The sequence below is a fragment of the Hippocampus comes genome, unplaced genomic scaffold, assembly GCF_001891065.2.
Source record: "Hippocampus comes isolate QL1 unplaced genomic scaffold, H_comes_QL1_v1.1 scaffold17, whole genome shotgun sequence".
Lineage (NCBI taxonomy): Eukaryota > Metazoa > Chordata > Actinopteri > Syngnathiformes > Syngnathidae > Hippocampus > Hippocampus comes.
The window spans coordinates 985,674-1,011,523 of NW_017805002.1; the positions used below are offsets into that span (position 1 = coordinate 985,674).

Below are 25,850 nucleotides of genomic sequence, written 5' to 3' on the forward strand. Positions count from 1 at the left end.
TATTTTATTCGAGTAAATGATCGAAAATTACTGTACTATTATTTGTTAAATAAATTTAGCCTACTTTTGCTAAAAGAGAAAATATGGACTAGTGATAGTGCCTTGAATAATATCGGCTTCTTTCATTCATGTTATGGGTATTTTTATACAAAGGAAATTTTTTTGTGCCTGTTGAAAATTAAAGTTTACTGACATAGCCATAAAAAATGTTGCTTTATTTATCTGACCATATTGGAATGTATTTGTTAGGTTTTCAGTCAATTAAATTTGGTCCAATAAACAATATGTGGTCATTTTTAAAATTTTCAATGAACATTCGATCAGTCCGGCCCTCGGCTTGCAGCAAAATTTTTTATCTGGCCCTCCGTCCATTTGACTTTGACACCCCTGAACTAAATAATCAATTTTCCATCGGTCCCTTTTGAGTGTCCAATCACATTGCTTTGGTGCTGTCACTACAAAGCATTTTTGGGTGCATTGCAATGAAATGCTGTGATGCATTATGAAACATTCTGGTAACTGACTTGTTTCGTCTACATTTTGATACGGTGACAGTGTTCACTCAGCACTTCCTGCCTGGAAACTGCACATTTTTTTTCTGTGATCCGTGATGTAAATTATGAGGACAAGTTTTAAGTGCCCGCTGTTGGGTTGTGACTCTCGCATGACACCGGGGGAACCACTGGACTGCAGATATACTCTCTAGGTCCATGAAAACTAGAGCAGGTTAAAAGACAGTCGTCACTTGCAAGATATTAGCAACATTTTGTATCTCAGAGAGAGGATCGCAGAGCAAAAATAAAGCCACTCATTCTATCCATGTCAAGCGGTTCAGATAGTAGGAACCATTCTGCACTGGGGAGACGTAAACCGCATGTGAATCAAGCATTGAGTTTCATCCCGAGTCCAAAAGGACACGCTCCTTCTCCAAACACGGATTCTGTGTGAAGCGCTGATATCTATTTATGTGGGTCAATTTAGTTTTTCCTCGGAATGCTTCCATCAACCCGTGCTAACAAGACCTCAATGACTATAGCCTTTACCGCTCTTTTCAAATCTGTTTTCCTGCCGGCAGTCACCTACGAAAACTCTTGTAAATGTCCTCGAACAAAATATACGGAGCACCAAGACCGTTCATCTTACCTCACCTCCATTGTGCGACCCTGCCAGCGTCGAGCGCCGGCCGCGTATTCATCACGCAACGAACAACCCGCAGGCTGCCATCCTTCAGATTCTGAGAGCTATTGGGATAGTATTGAAATGTGTGTAATTGGATTATGGCAACCTTATTCCTCCCTCTCTATTCCACCAGGCTCCTCTGTGAAATCTCAAGTGAAGAGATTTGACAACGGCAGTTTTATTTTTTTTTCTTTGCAAAAGCCGACGGGAACATTACAACTCTCGAGTATGTTTGCTCAGAGCAGAAAAATCCTAGCAGGGGCCCCCTGACTGACAACTCCGATTCATTATGGGCTGTGAGTGACACTGGACGAGATTCTGTTTCTGGGCAACCCGGTTGAACTCGGGGCCTGATCTAATGCGAAGCATTACAGGACAAGGTGAGCCCCCCCAACCCCCTTCCGACTCCCCCCGGATCAGTCATCGTAAGTCACGTGGCGTCATGTGCAAACATGACAGGCTACAGGGGCGGCCTGGGCGGCCTTCTCTGGCTTAAAAGAGCCGTCAGAGAAATACTCTGGTCTCACTCTCAGGTGGGAGCCTTTTGCTCTGATCTCACACCTCAGCGCATCAAACACAAGCAAAACTCTGCACCTACCTTCTGCTGACACTACGTAGTATTCACACGCCAATGCGATGTTCAAATTCAAGGGCTTTTAGGATCAGTTTCAAGCCTTTCCAGGCCTTCAGACTGAGGGCAGTGATGTCATTGTACAAAACTATTCATGCATCAACTTTCTGTAGTGCTGGTGCTTGTTCAGGTCATGGATGAGCTGAAGACGATCCATCCATCCATCCATTTTCCAATCCGCTTTATCCTCACAAGGGTTCACGGGGAGCTGAAGACTAACCTAGCTGTTTTCTGGTGAGACAAGTGGGGCACACCTTGGACTGAATGTCCGTCATTCATAGGGTACCTATAGACAAGCAACCTTGTCATACCACATTAAAAAATGCTTGGTCAGCCTGGGCATCCTTGAAAGGTATTCCCCACAGGTGCAGACACATCTCAAGGTTTCCTATTTTTCCCTAGTTTTTTTTTCAGGTTTTTACGAGCCCTCCTGGAGGGTTTAGAGCAGGGGATGCCATGAATATTTGTCAACCGTGGGCATGTGACACCCTTTTGATACTCACTTGTGATTAAATAATTAATTGACTTGGGTTGTTTTCCTAACTCACTCATTGGGTAGCTGTGGATTTTGAGCAAGTTGGGCTTCTTGATTTGACCAAGCATATTAAGATAAGATAAGATAAGATATCCTTTATTTGTCCCACACTGGGGAAATTTACAGCCTTCAGCAGCAAGATTGTGGGTAGAAAGAAGAGAAAAGAAAACACAGTTCAATTAAGTGCAATATAAATACAAATATGGATATTGGGTTGAAGATTGGAGTTTGGTGGGCTGAAGAGTTGAAAATCACAGCCACTGTACACTAATTGAACCATTTCTTGGCTCGGCCCCTTTTGGACCCAGTGCTGTTAGCTATTTCACCCAACTTGGGTTACTCTTGACCCAGCGGTTGTCTGAGTGTATTTGTGTCAAGGGTGAGGTGAAGCCCATGCCAGTGGACTTCTGGCAAGGTATTTCAGCGCACCAGAAAATTATGTTGGAGCATGATCTGGCCACTCCCACTGGGGACCAGAGTGCCCAGTGTGTCAGGCAGTACAGATGACAACAGTTCAAACGTGAGCTGCTCATTGGTTTATAACATAGGGCGCCTTTGGAAATTAATGTGTGTGTGGGGGGGGGGGGCAAACTCTGTCTCTCTGGAGATACACACTCTCAGAGTGGTTACAATGTCAGAGTGACTGTCCGAACACATCCATCGATACACCTTCTTGTGCTCACCCATATCAAATGCGACAACTGAAATGTAAACGGAAATAGAATGTGTTTGTTTTTTTGGGGGGGAAGGATTTTGAATCAGGTACGGTACTGTATATGCATTGAATCAGAATTTGGCGCCGAAAAGAAATTTTAAGACGAATGATCCACACAGTGGTGAAAATTTGTTGGGGTTTTTTTCCCACTCATGGTTAGATCCTGTAAATATCCATATAAGTAGGATATATATATATATATATATATATATAGTCGTAACTATCCGAAGTGTCAAAAGTAAGCATGTAAACTTAGGATTTTACATTTATACTCTATAAAACCATTACCACCTCATTTTCTTTGCCTCCGTTGGCTTTTTGCAATCTCGTTTCCTGTCCGCTTTGCTTTTTACCCAAAACTTTTTACCGCTTCACTTTTGCCTCAGCACCCTCCTTTACCTTCCCTTCCCTGCTCATTTTTAAATCTATGAATTTCTGAACATCATTTCTTGATTCTTCCACGCCGCAGGGAGACATTCTCATTCCACACCGCCTATTTTTTTTTCTCCCTTTACCACTCGTCACCTCATTTTCCTCCCTCTCTCCATCCTCGGTGAGTCTGGCGGACATGTTGAAGTTGGTGGGGAAGTGATGGGTTTTGTTGTGGTATGGTGTGTGTGTGTGTGTGTGTGTGTGTCAGGTGGGGAAAAGTGCCAAAACCAATGTCATTCCAAATCCAATCATGGCCATTGGAGATGTACTGCGACGCCTTGTTCCCTTTAAAGATTCCAACTGTGGAATTAATCACGCCCCTGAGAGACCTCTGCGCCTCTGGATGAATGTGCTTCATCCCCCCAAACACCACATGCTTTTGAAAGATACACACTTCCATCCTTTTTTTTTTTTCCTTTTTTTGAAGACCGAACTCAGAAATGTCAGCGCTCTTCACTCTCAAGTGACCGTATCAGGGTCAAAATGAATAGTTGCTCAAAAGTCCTCTTTCGCTAACACCCCGGTTACATTCGCTTATTGGCAGCCGAAGTGAACTTCTTGCATGAGTTTATTTCGGCGCATTTTTAATTATTCTAATAACTTTAAAAAAGTGGGTGGGGGGTTCACAAACATTTTTTTATACCTCCATTAGGAACAAACACCCATCTACATGCTCACCACTGGGCAATTTAGTCTCTTAAATTAACCTGGCATGGATGTTGTGCGGAGGCTTTTCTCAGGCGAAAAGTTAATGAAATCAGCATCACAGATTTGTGTTGCGAGTGATTTTAACGTCCTTGTGTTTACATGTCTGCATGTATGTTTCAAGCATTTCGTCGCGTACCTCCAGGGCTTTCCTCTTACTGTTGAGCAGCCTGGCAATGTCTCGCGCCACTCTCTCCACGAGGTCCTTGGGGTTGTTCCTCTTGATTTCAAACTGGCTCCTTTTCTCATTGTAAATCTGCGCACACACACAAAGGGAGAAGCACAACTCAGATTACACAGCGCACCTTCGTTTGTTTTAAGGGGATAAATAATTTAATCGCGGGGGAGCAGCGTGCTTGCTCTGGAGTGAGCACACACACGATGGTAAACATGATCCGCTGAGCAGGCAAGCAGTCTGCTATCGCTCCCATACGCAAACACAGAACGAGGTCCTTAATGGCACAGCACTTAGCAGGGCCAGCTGCGGTATGGAACAAATTAAATAAACATTAACTTCTTTACCTTGCTCACCGTCCAAAATCATGTGATGGTGGCTGTACAACAATCTTGATATTACAGTGAAACCCCCCCCCCTTTTTTTTTTGTGAGGGATAGGGTTCATACGCATCACTAATATATGAAAATCCACAAGACAGAAAGTAGGGCCCCATCGATTAACCGGATGAGATTAGTCATCTTAAAATCGGCGAAAATCAGATGATTTTTCTCCTGATTGTTTTATTATTGCTTTGAACACATTAGTACAATGTAAGACAGACATAATGACGTTCATCACCCCCGCACCCCCCACCACAAAGTGCTGTAAAGTTAAACAAATACGAAAGGCCGAAGTCATGTTAACAGAAAATTTTCCGCCGATAATTCATATCTTTATTGTTGAAAGCGTTAAGGGACCCAAAAAGAAGTGATTTTATTCATTAAATATATTTTTTAATTAATCAGCTGATTAATCGGTTTAATTAAGCGGATTTTATTCTGCTAAATATCACAATCGACATTGGTCTAAAAAAAAAAAAAAAAAATCCAAAAAGGTTGGGCCTTAATGGACGGACCAAATGAAAACATCTTTAAAACACAGACACCCAGACACACAGATATATACATATATATATATATATATATACACACACACACACACACACACACACACACACACACACACACACACACACACACACACACACACACACACACACACAGAGCTGAAAAGTGCACATTTGACATCTTTTCAGATTTGCAATGTATAATTTTTTTTTTTTTTGGGTTTTCTCTTTTCTCTCCACTTTGTGTAGAAATTCTTATAAAAAGTGAAGGGCTTCACATTGTCCCTAATGATGGTCCCCAAGACATGGCGTACATGGACTGCCGATTGGCATTTACCGTGTCTCCGTGAGTAACCCATCAAATGGGGCTGTGGGTGTGACAACGCTGGAGACGGAGGGATCACAACAGTCAGAGAAGTGACGCTGCGTCAGTGCCAAACTAAATCTGTTTTAAATTAATCTTTCCTCAAAAAGGCCAATGCCGATACATGTCAAAATGCCAAATACCTGCGCCAACAATCAGCCCAGCCGATTACTCAATGGGATGATCAGTAGAAAAACAGCTAAAAATAAATAAATCAATATTAATTCTAGAGCTGTAGAGCCCTAGTCAGCAGAACATCCTCTTTCAGCAGAAGGCCCAAAAAGATGGGCTGTGCCAAATGGGCCTGTACAGTTAGGCACTACTATCACAGTCACGTTTCTCCTGGAGTTGCAAATATTCCATACGTCAAAGTGACGTGCTGATGTGCGGCAAGAGGAAAAACAAAGACATCCACTGGCTCTCTCTCTATCAATCTGAATGCTGGGCAGGCGGCCATTGGCCCACTGAGCTGACACATCTGGTCCCAGAGGTTTGGACCGCGCCAGCCGAGCACTCTGAAGAGATTTGCCTGGCATTGGTCTTATTCTGGCCAGGCCCTGACAGATGACAGATTGTGTTTACCTTCCCGCAATAGGTGGAAAGAGTTTTTTTTTTTTTTTTCCCTCAGTAAAGTGATATAAACATGAAATACATACAATCTAAAGTGACACACATCATTTCAAACATAGTATATGCAGAAAAAGTGGTTAAGATTGCATGATTGTCTGTGTCTTATGTGTTGTGTTGTATTATTTTGTCATCTTATGTTAACTGTTCTATTGATGGCAACACGGATACCCGCAGCTGCCATCAACCTCTCTCTCCTGTGGTTGCACTGTGGTTGGGAGGAAAGAAATTTAATCTGTGCTGTATGTTGCACATTGAGCATATTTGACAATAAAGTTGACTTGACCTGAAGTTCTTTTCCCAAAGAGAAACAAGCTATCAGTAAAAATGCAACAAAGCCAACTTTGGTCGGCCCCAGTGAAGAATTAAATGAAAGGCCTTACTCCGTGTCAAATTTGTTTTCAAATCAATATTAATTCGGTTAATGTGCCCCCTGCCTCACTTTGGAAGATTCACAACAGCAAGTTCCCAGGTGAGGGACGGAATTAAACTTGTCGCTATAAATTAGGAGTCTCCTTTTATTATCATCGTACTAAATGTCACAAGCAATTTTCGACATTGAATACTCTGAACCTCGCAATAAATAATCAGTTGGAGTAAGCGCTGCTATAATGCAACCAAAAAAAGGGACACCCATACTGGTTTGTAACATGTTACTGTAATTCATTTTTAAAATGAGAGACACCTCATGCAAGAAGGACAAAAGTTGTCCGGGGTGTGCTGACTGGTCTTGCAGCATGTGGTGTACTCGAGATGACCAACAAATGTCTCAAATCAAATTTTGTTTTCATATGAAATGAAACCATTCCGGAAAGGATAGGCTCCTTAATTTGCCAAATGACAAATGTCTCGGCGAAAACAAAACAAAAATAAAGTGCATGTTGCAGGGGCTGGAGAGATTTGCAAATGTGATTTTTACTAGACAAACAAGCATGGAATGCTAAAACATATGCCCACATTTTTTTTTTTTTTTGTTTATGCCAGAGGTGTAAAATAGGGCTGGGCACTTAATCAAAACATAACTTCATGATTTTGATTTTGGCTTCTCCCAATTACAAAAAAATAAGATTGGAAGAAAAACGATTAGTGTGCAGCGTGTTTGCAAGTTCCTACTTTGTGGAAGCAGACTGAATGCACCCACCACGTTGCTTGTGCAGCAATAATGTGACAAATATTCCCTCCCTGAGTGTGCTTTAAACTGTTTCATGACATCCCAGTTGGGATTTACTGTAATGCTAAACACAGAACAGAAAGAATCACATACATTTTATATTTAAATACAAGACATGCTTTGTTTAAAAAAAAGGCTAGTGCTAATGCTAAAATCAATGTTAAAATTCCATTAACGGGATAATTACCAATCATTCCGGGATATGTGATCTTCCTTCAAACAAAATATTCACACACAAACGCTTACAAACACATTTGTTAAACTAATGAAAATGCCATTTTAATATCAATCAAAATAATTGTGATTATGACTTTTTTTTTTTTTTTTTTTTACCCCATAATGGTCTAGCTCAAATGTACACACCAGCAAATACAATATATTGGATTCTTGGTTACATTTCTCATGAATATCAGTGATGAGAGGTCAGTATTCTCGATGAGCTCCTTCTGTTTGATCAAGCATGGCACAAGCGAAATGGATCTGCCAGCACACTTTTCCACAAGTGCTGTAGCCCATGTTTATTTTTGTATCATTCAGTGCCACATAAATGGAAAAGCAATCACTTTCACCGGCATTTTGTACATTGCCCAAGGAAAGACTTTCATTGTCTGTTCATTGTCTTTTCATAATCGATGTCTAAAATCCCACCAGTCACCTAAGCAGTAAATGTAATTGATTTATAGGATAATTATGTGTACATATTGGGGCATTAATAGCTGCCGTTTACATTTGATTGAATTGAATGCACGCGTCACAACCTGCATTATTGATCCTAATCAACAGTCATTTAAGCAGAACTGTAAGAACACTACTGTATGGTTATTGGCAGCCACTGGCTGACAACAGCATTTAGGGCGATACAGACAAAAGATAGCCTCGGCATGCACCATATATAATTCATATTCAAATGCAAGTTGACTTTATATAGGGCTACTCTATTTATAAATCATGAGTGTGGCTTTGTTTGTAATATTATTTATTTATCGGCTTTGTTCATGCATTAGACTGTGTATTTCTAATCTTGGGACATTAGCTTATCTTAGCATTAGGAAGTTCAACACTTGAGGGTGTTCCGTGTTCAAGGTTTAAAGCTGCCGATACTGATACCGATCATCCATGAGTGTGAACGGCCGGTATCGAATTATCCCGATGGGGTGGATCCCACAAACGTAGACAAGGATAAGATTATGGTAGGGAAAAGGTTTATGAACAAACACAAGACTCACAAAGTACAAATAATGATGCTGGTCAACACACGAGGATAAAACTAGAGAACGAAAAAGAGCTTGCAAAAGGCGAGGAAAATACCAATATCTTAAAAGCACAACAGAATCAAATCACGACAAATACCAAATCAGAATAACATACCAAATTAAATGACTACTTACAAGAAAACGGAGAGCGGTAAACGAGGAACGAAGAACGAAGCAAAATTTGGAGTGTCGAGAAAATTGCACATGAACAATGGCTTGAGCAAGGCGGATTATTTGAAAGTCGGTTGGAAGTCTGTTGATAGTCCGTTGATCATGATGGGTAACAGGTGCGCAGCTGGAAAGACCGGCTGGCAACTAACAGAGATTGAATCATGACAGATTGAGAGTAAAATTTAAAATTTTAGAATGACAACTAACATTTTTTCTAAAATCATCGATTACAGTCTGTGGATTTGTTTTAAATTAATTGATTAATTTGATTTAAAAAAAAGAAAAACATTTGTCTATCCCTTTATTGTCTGGTGGTTGACTGGTTTGCGTGTTGGGCTCACAGTGCATAGGTACCGGGTTCGATTTAGACTTCGGCCTCCGTGTGTGGAGTTTGCATGTTCACCCCCGTGCCTGCATGGGTTTTCTCCAGGTACTCTGGTTTCCTCCCACATTCCAAAAACATGCTATCTGCCTCCCTTGGTGAAAAAAATCCATGCTGTCGCTGTCTTTATGGGCACTTGCTTCTTCCACACTCTGGACTGTGACTTCTGAGAGCAGTGGCCAGTCACCTTTTCGCAACCCTCTCTTATCCACTGCCGGGCCGCGGGGACAACCGCTTTAGCAGGGTGCCCAGACTTCCCTCTCCCCAGCCACTTCTTCCAGCTCTTCCCGGGGGATCCCGAGGCGTTCCCAGGCCAACTGGGAGACATAGTCTCTCCAGCGTGTCCTGGGTCGTCCCTGGGGCCTCCTGCCGGTGGGACATGCCCGGAACACCTCACCAGGGAGGCGTCAAGGAGCCATCCAAACCAGATGCCCGAGCCACTTCATCTGGCTCCTCTCGACATGGAGGAGAAGCAACTCGACTCTGAGCCCCTGCCGGATGGCCAAGCTTCTCACCTTATCTCTAAGGGAGAGCCCGGACACCCTGCGGAGAAAACTCATTTCGGTCACTTGTATCCGGAATCTCGTTCTTTCGGTCACGACCCATAGCTCGTGTCCATAGGTAAGAGTTGGAACGTAGATCGACCGGTAAATAGAGAGCTTTGCCTTTTGGCTCAGCTCCTTCTTCACCACGACAGACCGATACAAAGTCCACATCACAGCAGACGCTGCACCGATCCGCCTGTCGATCTCTTGCTCCCTCCTGCCCTCACTCGTGTACAAGATCCCAAGATACTTAAACTCCTCCACTTGCGGCAAGATCTCCTCCCCGACCCGGAGAGGGCACACCACTCTTTTCCGACTGAGGACCATTGTTTCAGATTTGGAGGTGCTGATTTTCATCCCAACCGCTTCACACTCAGCTGCAAAACGCTCCAGTGAGAGTTGGAGAGCCCTGCTTAGCCTGTCGATACCCATCAGCTGCTTCTGGAGTCCCACAGGCCGAGTGCATCCCTTCCTGCTGGTGTCCATCAGCGAGTTCGGGTGTTGCCGCCACGACAGGTACTGACCACCTTATGGCCACAACTCAACAAAACACTGCTGAAGTTCTGATCGGGGGGGCCGTTCCTCCCAATAACAAAACACTGCTGAAGTTCTGATCGGGGGCGGGGGGGCGTTCCTCCCAATCACGCCCTTCCAGGTCTCACTGTCATTACCCACGTGAGCATTGAAGTCCCCCAACAGAACGAGGGAGTCCCCAGGGGGAGCGCTCTCCAGCACACCCTCCAAGGACTCCAAAAAGGGTGGGCACGCTGAGCTGTCAGGACCCGTCCCCCCACTCGAAGGCGGAGGGAGGCTACCCTCTCGTCCACCGGTGTGAACCCCAATGTACAGGCACTGAGCCGGAGGGCAATGAGTATGCCCACAGCTGCTCTACGCCTCTCGCCGTAGGCAACTCCAGAATGGAAGAGAGTCCAGCCTCTCGAGAGAGAGAGCTGATACCAGAGCCCAGGCTGTGTATGGAGGCAAGTCCGACATATCCAGTCGGAACTTCTCTGCTTCGTACACCAGCTCGGGCTCGTTCCCAGGAAGAGAGGTGACGTTCCACGTACCGAGAGCTAGCTTCTCTAGCCGAGGATCGGACCGCCAAGGGCTGCTGCCCAGCTCACATTGCACCCGTTCTTGTGTTGACTATTAAAAATTGTAAACCAGTTCATTTGTTTTTGGATTAAAATGTCTATTTGTGCTAATCAGTCATGCAGTTGGCTTGAGGCTAAGAAGCCTGGGCAGCATTCAGTGCCGGCCTGTCATTCTCCGAGGGAACGACGAGAGGCGACTCGGCAGAATGCCGCTGACAGCCAGTCAAACCTTCTGCTGCTGACACTTTCTACAGGATATGACACCGGCGACTGCCAATTGCCACCAATATGCTTTTGTTGGCACAGAGGACGCGAGTGAATGAAACTCGCACATTGACGTGCTGGGGTACAGCTTGCGCACATCACACACATTCTGTCAAGCTCGTCATTAAGCCATGATGACAGGTTCCAGTAAGCCAAAAATTCAAGAGTGGCACTGTAAACACACAGATGGGAAGACAAAAAAAATAATGACCCTCCACATGCAAGTTCATCTTTGTACTCAAAACACCATCGGACTGACCGAATTCAAATCGACGTCGCAATGTAGCACAATGTCATGTTCAAATCACAAAGGCTGTAACTTGAAGAAAAAAAAAAAAACTGCACTTCATTGTAGTCAATTGGTAGGCTTTATTTTTATTTTTTTAATCTATGTATATTCGACTTATTTATTAATGTAGTGCCAGATACGTTCAGAGCTTAACGTGTGCAGCCCGCATGTTTGCTTAGGATGGTCTCATGAAACAGGAAAAGCGATAAAGCCACAGATTTGTTTTAATTACTGTTGTAATCCGATTTACGCCCAACTTACTCGTCTTTACACCACCCCTTTTTGGTATATTTGTGTCACGTTGTCATAGTGAACGCTTAAAATATTGCCAGTTGAACTGTTGAGAAAGTTACTGTGTGCCTATACAGTCCTGCAGGATGTACTCTACTTCTCTCATCTAAAATCAGCAGGGATAGGCTCCAGCTCAGGCCTGCAGCCCAAGTCCTTATAAAAAAAAAAAAAAACAGTGACAGTGACTGAAATATTGAGTGAGATTATAGTCATAGCTAATTAGTATTACATTGCAACACACGCACATTGTCGTCTGCCGGCTTTAGTTAGCTCCACATGCTAGTTGCATTCCTTGTAGAATTAAGCCTCCCTGACAGCTTGTGTAGATGTTTTCCCACCACTGACACCCATCATCAGTCTGTTTTTCTCCCTCTGCTGTCTCATTAAGGCATACAACCCATCCCCAAAACATGACATCAACTCTAGCCATCAATGTCTCCGCTCCCCTGCTAAATTTGTCTGGCCTACTGCAGGCATCAGCTTTTATTCAACTACGTGAAGCTTTTGGTGTGTTGTGTCTTATCAAGCTTCCTGCGGCGGGGCTGCTGCCGCTCTCGGGGGCCGAAGAAGCCCGGTCCGCTCAGCCGAACCCACTAATATTCCTTAATGATGCAGTATCCGTCTCTGTCAAGCAGCCGGATGCGACCCTATTGTGGCTGACTTCACGAGGAGATAAGCAGTCCTCCGTCCTCGACACGGGAGGACAAACACATCACCAGGAACAGCTTTACCAAGACCAGAGCATTACCATTACCAGCTTTACCGTTACCACATGCAAATCTCAACGGGGGCGTTCCACCTAGCAAAAAGATGGCTGTGAATGGTTGCTTGTCAACACTGTACAAGCCAACATCCATCCATCCACACTTCATTCATTCACACCTCTGGCCAATTTTGAGCATTTAATTAACCTGAGATACATGTTTTTGAAAGAGGGACTGAGTCAGATTACCCACAGAAAACCCGTGAAAACATGAGGAGAATATCCTGAATTGAGATTCAAACCCAGGAACTTTTGACTGTTTGCTAACCATTTGTCGACTGTCTCTCCCCACAGCGTTATTATTATGAAACACTCTGAAATAACATCCACGATACTGCTTGACAACATGCACGTATGTATGCAAGTATGTAAGCTGCAGAAAGCCACAGCAACGCAGTCTGACCTTAAAGTAACTCTACTTTGCAATTATAATGTCTTGTAGGGATTAACAGGTGAGAATGTGCCAAGAGAGTGAGGGAATTGTATTCCGTTTATTTTTTTAGTATGTTGATCTTGTTTTGAGAAAAGTAAGACTAAATTGAAGCTGCAAGCAGAGATGAACAGGCGCTCACACATCCTCTAACATAGCAAATACTTCGACGCCATGCTCATCCCAAACTAAATGGCATAGGCTAAAAAGCTACTGTCTAATGTCAAGGATATCTGGCTGCTTCTTAATGGGGCAAAGCTGAGAGCTAATTCTAGGGTACACAGTAAAGTGAAGGGCTAACAGTTGGATACTCACTGCTGAAATAAGAAATTTGCTCAAATGACCTTGAATAATGTTATTACAGTATATGGTGGGGGTCAGAATTAATCTGTGTGAACCTTTGCTTTAAATTGTAATGTGTTAACATGTAAAGGTAAAAAAAAAAAGAATTTACAAAAGCTAATAAACTGGTCAGGTCTGAGTGTAAATGACACGAAAGCCAGAGAGCTGTCTATGAATGTAGTCATGCAGTCAATGACCCTTTTAAAACCCAAATATTGGCATGATTCGGCTTTTGAAAGGCTATGTAAGCATGAGCAAAAACCCAAATATGCTAATTTTCAGGTCATTTCTCATATTACTCCTTCAGCACTTTAAACATCAAGGAAGCTGCAAACACACTCACACACACATAACATATCATGCCACCAATGCAAAGGCTAACTTTAAAATCAAAGATGACACCAATGCAATAGCCATAGTGCACTGTTGGAGCGAGGAAGACACTGATTGCTTCATGACTGTGGTGAGTGACATGACTATCATGCGTTTTATTGACCATAGAGAATAAGAAGCATAAATTACATCTATTTGCATCATGTTGTTAACTTAAGTCACAGTTTAGATGAGGATATCACATCCATCCATCCATCAATTTTCTAATCTGCTTTTCTTCACGAGGGTTGCAGGCGTGTTGAAGCCTATCTTTAGGCAGTGGGCCGGGCACACCCTGAATTTGTTGCCAGATCAATCGCACGGTACACATAGACGAACAACCATTGGGGCAATTTAGAGTGTTCTATGAACCTGCCATACATGTTTTTGGAATGTGGGAGTAAACCAGAGTACCCGGAGAAAACCCACGCAGGCACGGGGAGAACATGCAAACTCCACACAGGAAGGCCGGCGCCAGAATCGAACCCTGCACCTCTGGACTGTGAGGCCCACGTGCTAACCATTCAACAAACATGCCTCCCAGGATATCCCAACTGATCTTCATTACCATATATTGTATACGATCTAACTTTGTCCGCTCACGCATGTAAACGGAATTTTTACCTTAACCCGAATATTGACTGCATGTAAACACAATCGTTTTCACCCGGATACACACACACACACACACACACACACACACACACACACACACACACACACACACACACACACACACACACCAGTAAAATATTGGGGTGTTTCCAAGCAGGTTTAGGACCCTAAAAAAGTCAAATAATTGATTCCAAGGACCCAAGGTGGTGCTTGGGTCCTACAAATCATATAAAAAAATGCACGCAATATATGTAAATAAAGAAGAATGAGCAGAAGAAGGCATTGTAATACGGACGAAGGGGGAAACACAGGGTATTATCTGCTAGCTTGCTGTTTCCAGGCAAACGTCACAGGAAACAAAGGCTGGCCATCATGTTTACATACACCCCATTTGGACAGTTTGAGATAAGAGGAGGGTGACATTGAACGGGGGAGGGTGGGGTTGGCGACATTATCAGAGGGATTGTCAACCGGTGATCCAAACAGGTGGGAACAAAGACACACGCTCAAATGGTCAAACCCCAAAAAGCCAATAAACCTTACCTAATCTCGGTGACATACAAGTGTGTTCAGCTGCCAGGAGCCGGAGTCATTATGGAATAATTGAAGGCTTTTGGTTTTGAGCAATAAGTGGCTCTGCGGCTCCCAACTCACCTTTTGTACCCCCATCCCAGACATTACTATCACTAAATATATGTGGCATTCTGTCATGGCTTAACATAACAGTTTTTCCCTCTACTGTATTTGGGCTTACAGTACAGACAACAACCGAGTGAAAATGGTTTAAAAAAAATCCCCCAACTGCTTTTCCACCAAAAAGCTGGCTTTAGGTGACATAGTATCGCATGTGAAGAAACACATGAATTCACATTAACCTTTTCAGGGACAGAGGTCACTACAGTGGACAGTTTATCATGTCATCAGGATCAGGTTATCATTATTGGCGCATGAAAGGGTCAATTGTAATGCAAGCAAGAAACGCAATATTACTCGCGTTCATGAGGGACTGTAATTTCATTTTTAACTCATGTTTACAGTGTCAATAAAAAAATAAAAGTGTGCCTGCTAAAAAAAAAAAAAACAAAAACAAAAAAAATTGACCACAAAAATTATTCTGAATGTTTCACTCTCTTCCAAGTGTAATTTTTACACTGTTTGGACTGAGACCAAATAGCCTTTTTAGAGTAAAATGTAGTCTCGGAAATTTACTGTTCACATATTCAGAAATTAACATTGATACAGAGCAGCGTCTGTACACAAGATGGCATCATGTCAATCTCAAATTGGGTACCATGAGAAAGTATTGAAAAAGACCCTGATTAATGAATTCATTGATTAAAAATTGGCTAATGTTGTGGAATTAATTCATCATGTCTCAGACTGTACTTTCTATTATGCCCTTGCATGTGGGAAAGGAGAGCCACATTCACCCAGGCCTTTTTACAGTCGTTTAATGAACACCAAGAAAATGTGCACACTAACGCAGGAGCTGCTGTCGACCACAGCGCACGGCCAGACACTCACGCTCAGACTCGTCACTCCACACTCTATCCTAGCAGGCCTCTCCTCTTAAAGACAAATATCAAACACGTACATTTTCTGTGCATTTCATGCTTTCTGTCTTCATACACTGTACTTTTAGTTTTAATAACTTTAATTGTGTTTCCAGCAACAGTGAGGGATAAACCAATGTGTTAATATGGTTTCTTTATCCACCGAGTGCATCTGGTTGTGGAATGCATCAACTCGTGATCAATGGGTGTTCCCTGTCCATAAAATGAATAAATAAATAAATAAATATATAAATAGCCATGTCCACACCAGTGATTCAACAGCACCTTGTGGCCCCATCAGACAACGATTCATAGCATAAATGACTTGCAGGAGGAGAGGAAATGTGGGCTAACCTCCCCCGTGCTCCTCTCCTCCCTTCCATCCTCCGTCATGGTATTTGTCTTTTCGACAGAGATAAAGTGCAGGCTTTTTATTAACTTGCTGATGGTAGAGAATTGCTTTTCGCCGTCTGCGAGGATTTCTCACGAAAACAACGGCAAAAGAATAACCCTCCCCATAATTCTTCTCGCCACCATTTCTCTGACTTCCTCGACATCCAGTACCTCACACGGAGGAATATTAAATATACGGCCATCATTTCCTGCCTTCCCATTGTACTCCCTCAAAGTAGCAACATTAAAAGGTAAAGAAAAAGGATAAATCAAGTGATGTGCTGGAATTTGTACGCAGGATTTCACGCTTCCACACACTAAAGAACTTCAAACGTGCGAAACGGCGCACATTATATTTTGCTACATGCGTGACACTGTGTTTGCACGGTTTTGTGTGTGTGTGTGTGTGTGTGTGTGTGTGTGTGTGTGTGTGTGTGTGTGTGTTCTTTTGAGTGGGCTCTGTGGAAGTCCTCCTGCTGTGGAGACAGAGCCTTGAGGGTGTCGTCTCGATATAGCGTCTCCTCCTCTCCTAATTGCGCACAACTTCCATGCCACTGATGAAGCCTGGCAGGCTGGCACCTGTCCATCAGTCTAACTTGCCGTGTCGCACTCCTAGTCTCTGTTCATTTAGAATTAACAATTCACCCACGGAAAAGAAGCCTGTATAGTGAAGGGTCAAAGCCCTGATGAGAATAGTGAAAATATGCAAGTACCGTATCTTTTTTTTTTTTTTTGCATGTTGTCTACATACCTGGGTGTGTTTCTCCGGGGACTCCAGTTTCCTCCCACATTCCAAAAACATGCATAGCAGGCTGATTGAGTGCTCTAAATTGTCCTTACGTGTGAGTGTGACCGCGAATGTTTGTTCGTCTCTGTGTGCCCCGTAATTAGCTGGCAACCAGTTTAGAGTGTCACCCGCCTACTGCCCGAAGAAAGCTGGGATAGGCTCCAGCACACCCCGCGACCTTTGTGAGGATAAGCGGATCAGAAAATGGATGGATGGATTAATTGTTTAGAAAACTTCCAATCATCCATTATCTGACCTGCTTACCCTCACGAGGGTCGCAGGCATTTTGGAGCCTATCCCAGCTGTCTTTGGGCTGTACACCTTGAACTGGTTGCCAGCCAATCGCTAGGCACGCAGACAAACAACCATTCACGGTCACAGTCACACTGTGGGAACAATTGAGAGCATTCAATCAACCTACGATGCTGGTTTTTGGAATTTGGGAGGAAAGTGGAGTACCTGGAGAAATTTAGAGAACGTGTTTAATTTCAAATCTTCCAAATCCTGGGCATTTCAGCCTATTCTCAAATTTCTGTCGACCTCATGAGAACAGGTTTATTATCTTGATATTAAATCAAAATAAGTCATTTGCAAATATGAGGCTGTACTTTGGAAAACAAAGGTCAACATTTTTGCCCATTTTCTGACGTGGTACAGACGAAGCCAGTAACTAACTGAGTCCTAATGCATTGACAGTATATTTGGGTCTGTTCTGCACTGTTAATTTGAAATAATGTCCTGTTTTTTTGAATAAATGGAAATGGAATCTATTCAAAAATTGGATTCATCACTAAATCAACAAACTCATTGACAGATTGAGCTATCACTGAAATAATTGTTACCTGGAGTCCTAGTTTGAAACCAAAATATATCACTTGCAACTCATTTTAAAACGGCCACCTTTAAAATAGGCGGCCAGTCCAGGGTGTACTTTTCTCTCGCCAAAAGTCAGCTGGGAAAAGAACCAGGTCACCCACAAACCTAATGAGGACAGGCGCTTGAGAAAATGGATGGACGCACACCGCAAGCAAACATTACGTTAAGAATCCGAGGTTGAAGACATTCGGGTCATTATAAAAGTAAAGAGATCAGCTTACGTGTTGTTGGTCGTCTCCAATACAAAGTGAATGGAGGAGGTCTAAAAGTGTGCGTTTTGAAGGACAGTTCTGGCAGTCAATGGCGACACTCACGGTGTTAAAAAGCGTGATTTCATTGCTTTTTTTTTTGGCTACATCTGTTTAATATGCAGGTGACCTCTTATAATGTAGTGGTGTTCAAAGTCAAAATCATCATAAAATGGAGATATGGGACTTTCATCTGACAGAGACGATTCAAATATTTTTGGAGATATCCGTCTGGAGAGTCTGTATCTAACCTGCGTGACTGTCACTCTGGCAGCCATTTTGTCCAGGCCCTCTTATCTCAGGCTCACCGCGGGCAAAATAGAGCAAAGCGGTAAAGAATCCAGAGGCAATTTAAAGGCGTAGGCTGTTACATTTCAAAGCTCTGCCAACTCTATAGTTTTGTGTCTCACAGTTGGACTGGGACTCGAGACTCTGATGCCCCTTCTCGGGCATGACAAATCCTGACCCTGTAGGTTTTTGTTTCTCCTCATGCCTGCTAAGCCTCATAGAGAGCAGCTCTGTGTTAGGTCATTACACAAAGCGCACAGCCTAATTACACACAAACAGCCCCCGAAGGCAAAAAGACACTATCAGCCTACTTACTCGACATCATACGATAATCTCACGAGACCTCAGTTCAACGACCATCTAAGATAGTTCTACATTTTGCTTTTTCTTTGTCTTTCTGGGGCATACCTCTTTAAAAAGACACTGCTATCAGAGATAACAACGCAAAATGTACCTCACGAGAGCTCAGTCCAGTGATCATCAAAAGGATTCATTTTATATGAATGGATTTTTTCCTTTGTCTTTTTTTTTGCCATGCCGTTTCAAAAAAGTGGCCTCTGCGATCTGAGTGGCAAAGGATTAACTGCGTGCTTTTGCTTTTTCTTTGGCTTTCTTTTTCAAACTTAGTCTTAAAGATGATTTCTGTCATTTTGGATGAGGTCATACATGAGACTGCGGTTCAGCCACCGTCAAAGGATTCGTTTTGTGTGTGTTTATTTTCTGGTTCAACCGGCCAATTTTTGAAGTCAGTTTACAAAAGTACAGTCAGTGTTGCCAGTTTATCTTCAAAGATTTTAAGATCCCCCTCAATTGGTGCATAGTTCTCGATTATATGTTACAAAAGCAGAAATTGAATAACTGTTGGACTCTTTTGACCCGAGCTATGTCCTTCAAGCCGCAAATATTTTGCCAATGAGAAAAGACCATAGTGCTGGAGGGGGTGTGGTGTTCAACAACACAAAAATGGGGGATTGAAGGATTATATCATGCTGTCAAGGGGAAAAAAAAAGACCCCTAAGTAGACAGGAGACAGGACAATAAAAACTTGTGTGCAAGGAGAGCGTTTAAATCCAACCAGAATTGATGCTGCTATGAAGTGTCAAACTATTCCTCCCTGAGGGAGGAAATATATATACACACATGGACAGGCAGTTATCTTCTGATTTATGCAACTAGCAAACCCCAAACACAGACATCTTGTTTTGTCTTACAGCAGGGTGATAACTCACTATCAGTGAGAGAGGAAAAAGTTCTATTTTCTTATCCTCACACCAAAACAAAAGATTATGAGGTCATATTTAACATTAAATATGAGTGCAAAGAAATGTCTTTTTTCAAATACACGCAAAGTAGAGAGGAGAAATGAGACTGCTAATAGAAATTATCCACGAATAATTGACACCCATTCCCAAAAAAATTGTAATTGCCTATAAATGCCACAAGACGGGGCTAAGACACTTTTTTCCCATGAGACAAGGCCTGAACGAAGTTTCTCTCCTCACTTCAACATCGTTACAAGTTGCCATTAGAGGCACCCAAGCAATATTTTTATTTTAGACATGGCTGTGGCCTGAGCTTGAAAAAAGCAAATAGGTGAGTTTTCAGTGAATAACAGAGGGTAGAATGCACCACCACTCTAAAAATAATTGCAAATGGGCAAATATTTTAAAGCGAATGTTTGAGGTTTTTTTTTTGCGCGTGCACACACACACACACACACACACACACACACACACACACACACACACACACACAGCCACACACACACACTACGCACAAACAAACACACACGCCTTGTCTCACTTCCTTCACACGCACACGCACACGCACACACAATAAACATGTCACCTGCCAACAGAGTCATTGCTCTGAGAGATGACAGCATTATGCTTTAAAAACAAAAATAACAAAAATTGGCAGATAAGCAACAGAGGGGACATTTTCAGCGGGCCGTGCATGCTCCTTCACGTGGGGATTTGAGGTGGGGAGTGCTGACCACTCGCATGTGTCTCTCCCGAAACCTCACGGCAGTGAAGCAAAGTCCCACACAGAATCGTCGTGACACACCAAACGCGACAATCTCACACCAAATGCAACAAGGTCTCTTGACATCAACATGGCCGGAGCCACTTTTATACAGCATGCCAATTTCTGCCAAAGTGGCAGTTTCCATGGAAACATTTAATGACCTATAACAGAGAACAACCTGGGGAACAGTCGAGGCGAGTGAGGGTAGAGGCAATGACAGAGAGGCACGCAAAAGAAAAACATGGCAATCTTGCGGAACAAAAGAAGCAATTTCGTATCGGAGGATGGCGTGAAGTCTGATTATGTCGTCAGTGTAAATGATCATTAATTTCAGTGTGTCCAGCTGGGCCAGATTAATATATTCCCATTCTGCACTAGAGAAAAAGATGTGCCTTCGTTTCACTGGGGGGGGTCCTCAAATCAAAGTCAGGCTCTTTGTCAAAGACTGAGTAGGGACCACACCAACGTTTATATCGGAACACTGAGTACTAGCTATTTTCTACACCACTTAGCCAGGAGAGAATCACGGCAGGGACTGGAGATGGACCGAGAGCCGAAAGGTACACTGGTCACCAGTCAATCACAAGGCAATTATGAGAAGCGCAAGGACCGGGGATTGATCCCAAGAGTCAGCCATGTGAAACACCACATGGCCAAGTATGGTTTCTTTTTATTTCAGGTCTATTTAAAATCTGCAATTGGCTCATAACCAGTTCAGGGTGTACCCCGCCTACTTACCGAAGACAGCTGGGGTAGGCTCCAGAATGCCCGCAACCCTTGTGAGGGTAAGCGGATTAGAAAATGGATGGATGGATGGATGGATGATTATATCTATTTAAAAGTGAGGAGTCAAAATAATAGTGGTTGATAATGGCAGACGATCACTGAAAGATGTCTTTGACCTTGGTCCAAAAGCACACAAAACTAGAGCTGCGAGCAGGGATGAATGGCACCTCCTTTTTCATGTCCAATCTCAAAATGAATATTTATTTTCTGACCTTTTTAAATGGTGTGGGCAAAAAGTATCTACGGCAGAGCGTGTCTCACACACACACACACACACACACACACACACACACACACACACACACACACACACACACACACGTTTTTCACGATTTCCCACAATTTTGCCTTGACTGATAAAACTTGTGTCAGGGACTTTTATTTATTTTTTTAATCTTTCCAAGCTTCGCTATTGGCTTGAGTTAGTCTGGGCTGCGTGTGGGACCCCCAAAATACATATTTTTTTCCCAGGATACAGATACTTGGACAATTTGTGGAATTTTCTGATTTGTAGTGGCCTCCAATGATCAATCATACTGATCATAAAATGATAACTTCAAAACAAAAATGGGAGATTTTCTGTGCATTTTTAGGCGCGGCTTATTGAGGTTTTTTGGGGAGGGTTTTGGAGGTCTATCCATGATTCATATGCCTACCACATTTCACCTTAATAAGTGAAACTGGCTTCAGGGGTTCAATTTATGCTACATTCTGTGGGATGCAACCAAGCTAATTTTGGGGGCTGAAGTTTGTAAACATTCAGCAGAATGAACACCTGAAAAAACCGAAAACACTCAAAATGCAATTTTATGTGGCCAAAGAACAATGACAAGAAAGGAAGTAAACATTCAGCCTTCACAGTGCAAGCTCTCGAATATCAATGAATTTCAAATCAATAGAAGAGTCACTGTGAGATAATCGTCCCAAAAAGATTAAAGACCGTGAGTGGCATAGAGTTGAGAAAAAAAACGTAACTCAGATTTTGAATGAATAATCTTCAAAGAACATGTTTTTTGTTCGTATTTCCTGGTATTTTTTTTTCAAACTACTGTACTGCAGTCCAGATAATCATAACTCAACATCTAGAACGGTATGATCAGTCTCACGTCTATGGCAAACTCGCATACATGTCAAACAGCTGACTCAACAGTTAAAAGCCACTTTGCGTGCACATTTTAGACTTTCATTCTTCTCTGAGGTTTCGTCTGTTTTCTGCTCGGCCAGGCACTTGAGTTTCATGTTGAATTCTTTCTTCTCAGCCTTCTCGTTTTCATTCTTTTTGCTTGACTCTTTTTCTTGCTTTTCTGCCCTTTCAGCCTGTCTTCTTTCACTCCAAAAGCCAGACCAGAAACAGACCCTTTTCTTCTTCTTGTGAACGTTTTCCATCGATCGCAGCCTGGCATGACATGCTTGGAGGTTCTCCATCAGCTTCTCCTCTCTGTCCTTCTGGTCGCATTTGTCGTGCTCGGCGGACTCCACGTAGCTCTGAAACTTCTCCTCCAGCTCCTCCACCTTCTGCTCACTCTGCTCGAGTAAGGCAATCCGGTCCTGGAGGCTTTGCTGCAGCGCTGCGATTTGAGCCTCTTGCCTCTGGAACATCCGGTCATTTTGCTGAAACTCTCCTTTCTGGTCATCGAGAGTTTGCTCAAGCGTATAAATTTGAGAGTTCTGCACTTGGACTTTCGTCTCACTCTGCCGGAGCACTTCTCTCTGCTCATGGAGACTTCGCTCTAGCGAGGTCACCTGATCTTGCTGCGTCTTAACTTTTAACCTATTCTGCTGAAGTTCTGCTTGCTGGACTTGCAGGCTTTCCTTCAGATAAGCGATTTCTTCTGCTTGCTCCGCGATGATCTCACTGTTCTTCTTGCTTTCAGCTTTGTGCAACAGAAGCTGGCTCTGAAGCTTAATATTCTTCATTGAAGAAATGTGGAACTCGTTGTAGTAATGATCCTTCTCGGCAATGGCCGAATAGTGAAAGTTCATTAGTTTCATGTGCATTGATTTCAACGGAGAAAAGTTACCGAGCAAGTCATTACTAGACATGACTTTGTTGGTGATCGTGTTCATTCCAGCAACACAAACTGAGACACCAACACAATAATGAATTGGGGGCTGCAGTTTATACAAGGACCAACATGCTCACAATTTTGCCATTTCAAGACATAAAAGATGCTTGTGGCTAGTCCTTTGTCACATCACTTTGTGACACCACATGGCGACTAAATGATAACACGTGACTTCACAAACTTAAATCAGTGAGACATCTTCAAGAAACAAGTCTTTCAAGTCTCATTGTTGTGACGTGCACATGGGGAAAAAGACTGACTAGACCAGTCATGCAACAATTCGATGAATTTCTGGTGGGTTAAAACATTTTGTCACCAGTGCGAGACTTTTTTTGGTCACCTGGAAAACACAAAGTGGATTCATTCACTCAAACTATGTTATCAAGCACGTGGTTGCTATATGTGCCAGTGTCTTTCTCTTTTGGGTGTTCCGCACAGAAAATATGAGTAAAAGCTTGTTGCTTTAATGATGCATTGTTTTAACCCTTTAATAACGGACCCATCAAGGAATAGCCAGAAAAATCTGATTTTTGGGAACTGAGATGTTCATTAATTAACCCTTATAACAAAAGCCACAAAAATAGTTTGCCATATTATTTTGTTTTAGATATTTGTTGTATCACATTCATAACCATTATGTAGATTACATCAAAAATTGAAAATATGGGGAAAATCATATTTTCAACCTGCAGTATCAAATTTGATACAGATGATCTAATGTACTATAAAGAATGAGTTACATAATGAAACTGCATGTATCAAATATGATACGAATGGCATTATAGGGTTAAGCATTTTGAATACACGTGGCTGAAAACGGCACCATCTGCTTTTGACTAGTTCACATCATTTTTTTTTTTTTTGTTTATCAAGTCGGAACAATTTACAAAAAAACCCACTATAAACTGCTTCCAGCTCTGCGGTCAGATGTGCTTGAAGCCATTTTCAGAGAGATGCATATAGAATGATGTCATCAACAAGGGTCATCGCGACTGGTCGGCAGAGTCCAAATCAAAACCTTAGTCCTACTTCATACTGGCTACTTTCTACATGCACCCCAACTATACAACTAAAGCGCAAGTAGTAAAGTGGGCCACTACTGTTCGAAGATCATGTACGGAGAAGAGAAGAATGGCCTGAGACAACCCCAACTTATCTCAATAGATTTGTATGTCAGGCATGGGCAACTGGCGACCACACTCTGGGCCTCCTTGATTAGTCATCATTCATCCATTATCCGCTGCCAGGTCGCCAGGGAAGCAGCTTTAGCAGGGAAGCCCAGACTTCCCTCTCGCCAGCCACTTGTTCCAGCTCTTCCCGGGGGATCCCGAGGCGTTCCCAAGCCAACTGGGAGACACTCTCTCCGGTGTGTCCTGGGTCATCCACCAGGGTCTCCTGCCTGTGGGACATGCCCGGAACACCTCACCATGGAGGCGTCAAGGAGCCATCCAAACCAGATGCCTGAGCCACCTCATCTGGCTCCTCTCGACATGGAGGATCAACAGGTTGACACGGAGTCCCTCACGAATGAGCAAGTCTCTCAGCCTCTTTCTAATGGTGAGCACAGACACCCTGCAGAGGAAAATCGTTTCGGTCGCTTGGGTCTCGTTCTTTCGGTCACAATCTACACAGCTCATGACCATAAGTGAAAGTAGAGCTGTAGATCGACCTGAAATCCAAAGCTACTCCAGCATTTAATTTGCCCATCAATGATCAAAAGTGTTCAATAGTCCAAGTAGTGCAGATGTATCTTTTTTTTTTTTTTTAAACCAAAGACTAGAATTAATTAAAATTCCAAAATGTTTGGTCCATGCTGCAATCTGAACGATGCGAACAACATTTTATCATATTATGAATTTACTATGTGACACAGTAAAATTCTACCTCACTACCAACTACAAACACACTAGACCAGGGGTCGGGAACCTATGGCTTGCGAGCCAGGTGTGGCTCTTTTGATGATTGCATCTGGCTTGCAGATAAAACAAAATATTCTCGCTTGTTGAATCCATCCATCAATTTTTCACCACCCATGTCCTGTTCAGGGCTGCAGTTGGTGGCAGGAGTAATTTCAATTGGATGATATTGGCCTACGTTGGCCGTTGCTGGGTAACAGGCAAACACCCCCTTTTGAATCAGCCCGCTCGGTCATTAGCTTAAAGCTAATCCTTCGACGAATAAGATGGCAAAAAGAAAAAAAAAAAGATGACGAGTGTGGTACACTTCAGGACGAATGGACCGAAGGATTCGCCTTTGTGGCGCGAACAGATTCTGCATGTGTCTAATTTGCAATGACAAAATACCATCGATGAAACGGTCGAATGTGAAACGGCACTTTGACAGCAGAAAGTAAGCGTGCAAGCTACTGAGCAGGGTGCCAGCTAGCCAGCAGCAACTCCGCGTATGGACCCAGCAAGCTGACTACAATTCCTCTAGCTTCGCTGGATCTTTAGCAATCGTGAGGAACGGAAAACCAATCACATTAATGGTGAGTATTATAACAGAATTATTCAAAAGACTACATTCAGAGGCTTATTATACCAACATTTTGTTGAATCCACTTTTAAAATACAGTTTTTTATATATATATA

General features: G+C 42.9%; 1 protein-coding gene and 1 long non-coding RNA gene across 6 annotated transcripts in view; both read right to left on the bottom strand.

Annotated features, from left to right (window-relative positions):
* The window catches only part of cacna2d2a (calcium channel, voltage-dependent, alpha 2/delta subunit 2a), a 237,398-nt gene that overhangs the window by 121,294 nt on the left and 90,254 nt on the right, over positions 1-25,850 (bottom strand). For all 5 annotated transcript variants that reach the window (XM_019857142.1, XM_019857122.1, XM_019857114.1 and 2 more), the window contains one exon: positions 4,337-4,453. In XM_019857142.1, coding sequence (XP_019712701.1) covers positions 4,337-4,453 — 117 coding nt within the window. The remainder of the gene's footprint in view (positions 1-4,336; positions 4,454-25,850) is intronic.
* On the bottom strand, positions 8,922-20,231 carry LOC109507612 (uncharacterized). Its single transcript, XR_002166496.1, has 3 exons — positions 20,221-20,231; positions 12,128-12,134; positions 8,922-8,984 (listed from the first exon to the last, which is right to left on the bottom strand). It is a non-coding gene; the product is annotated as an uncharacterized LOC109507612 (long non-coding RNA).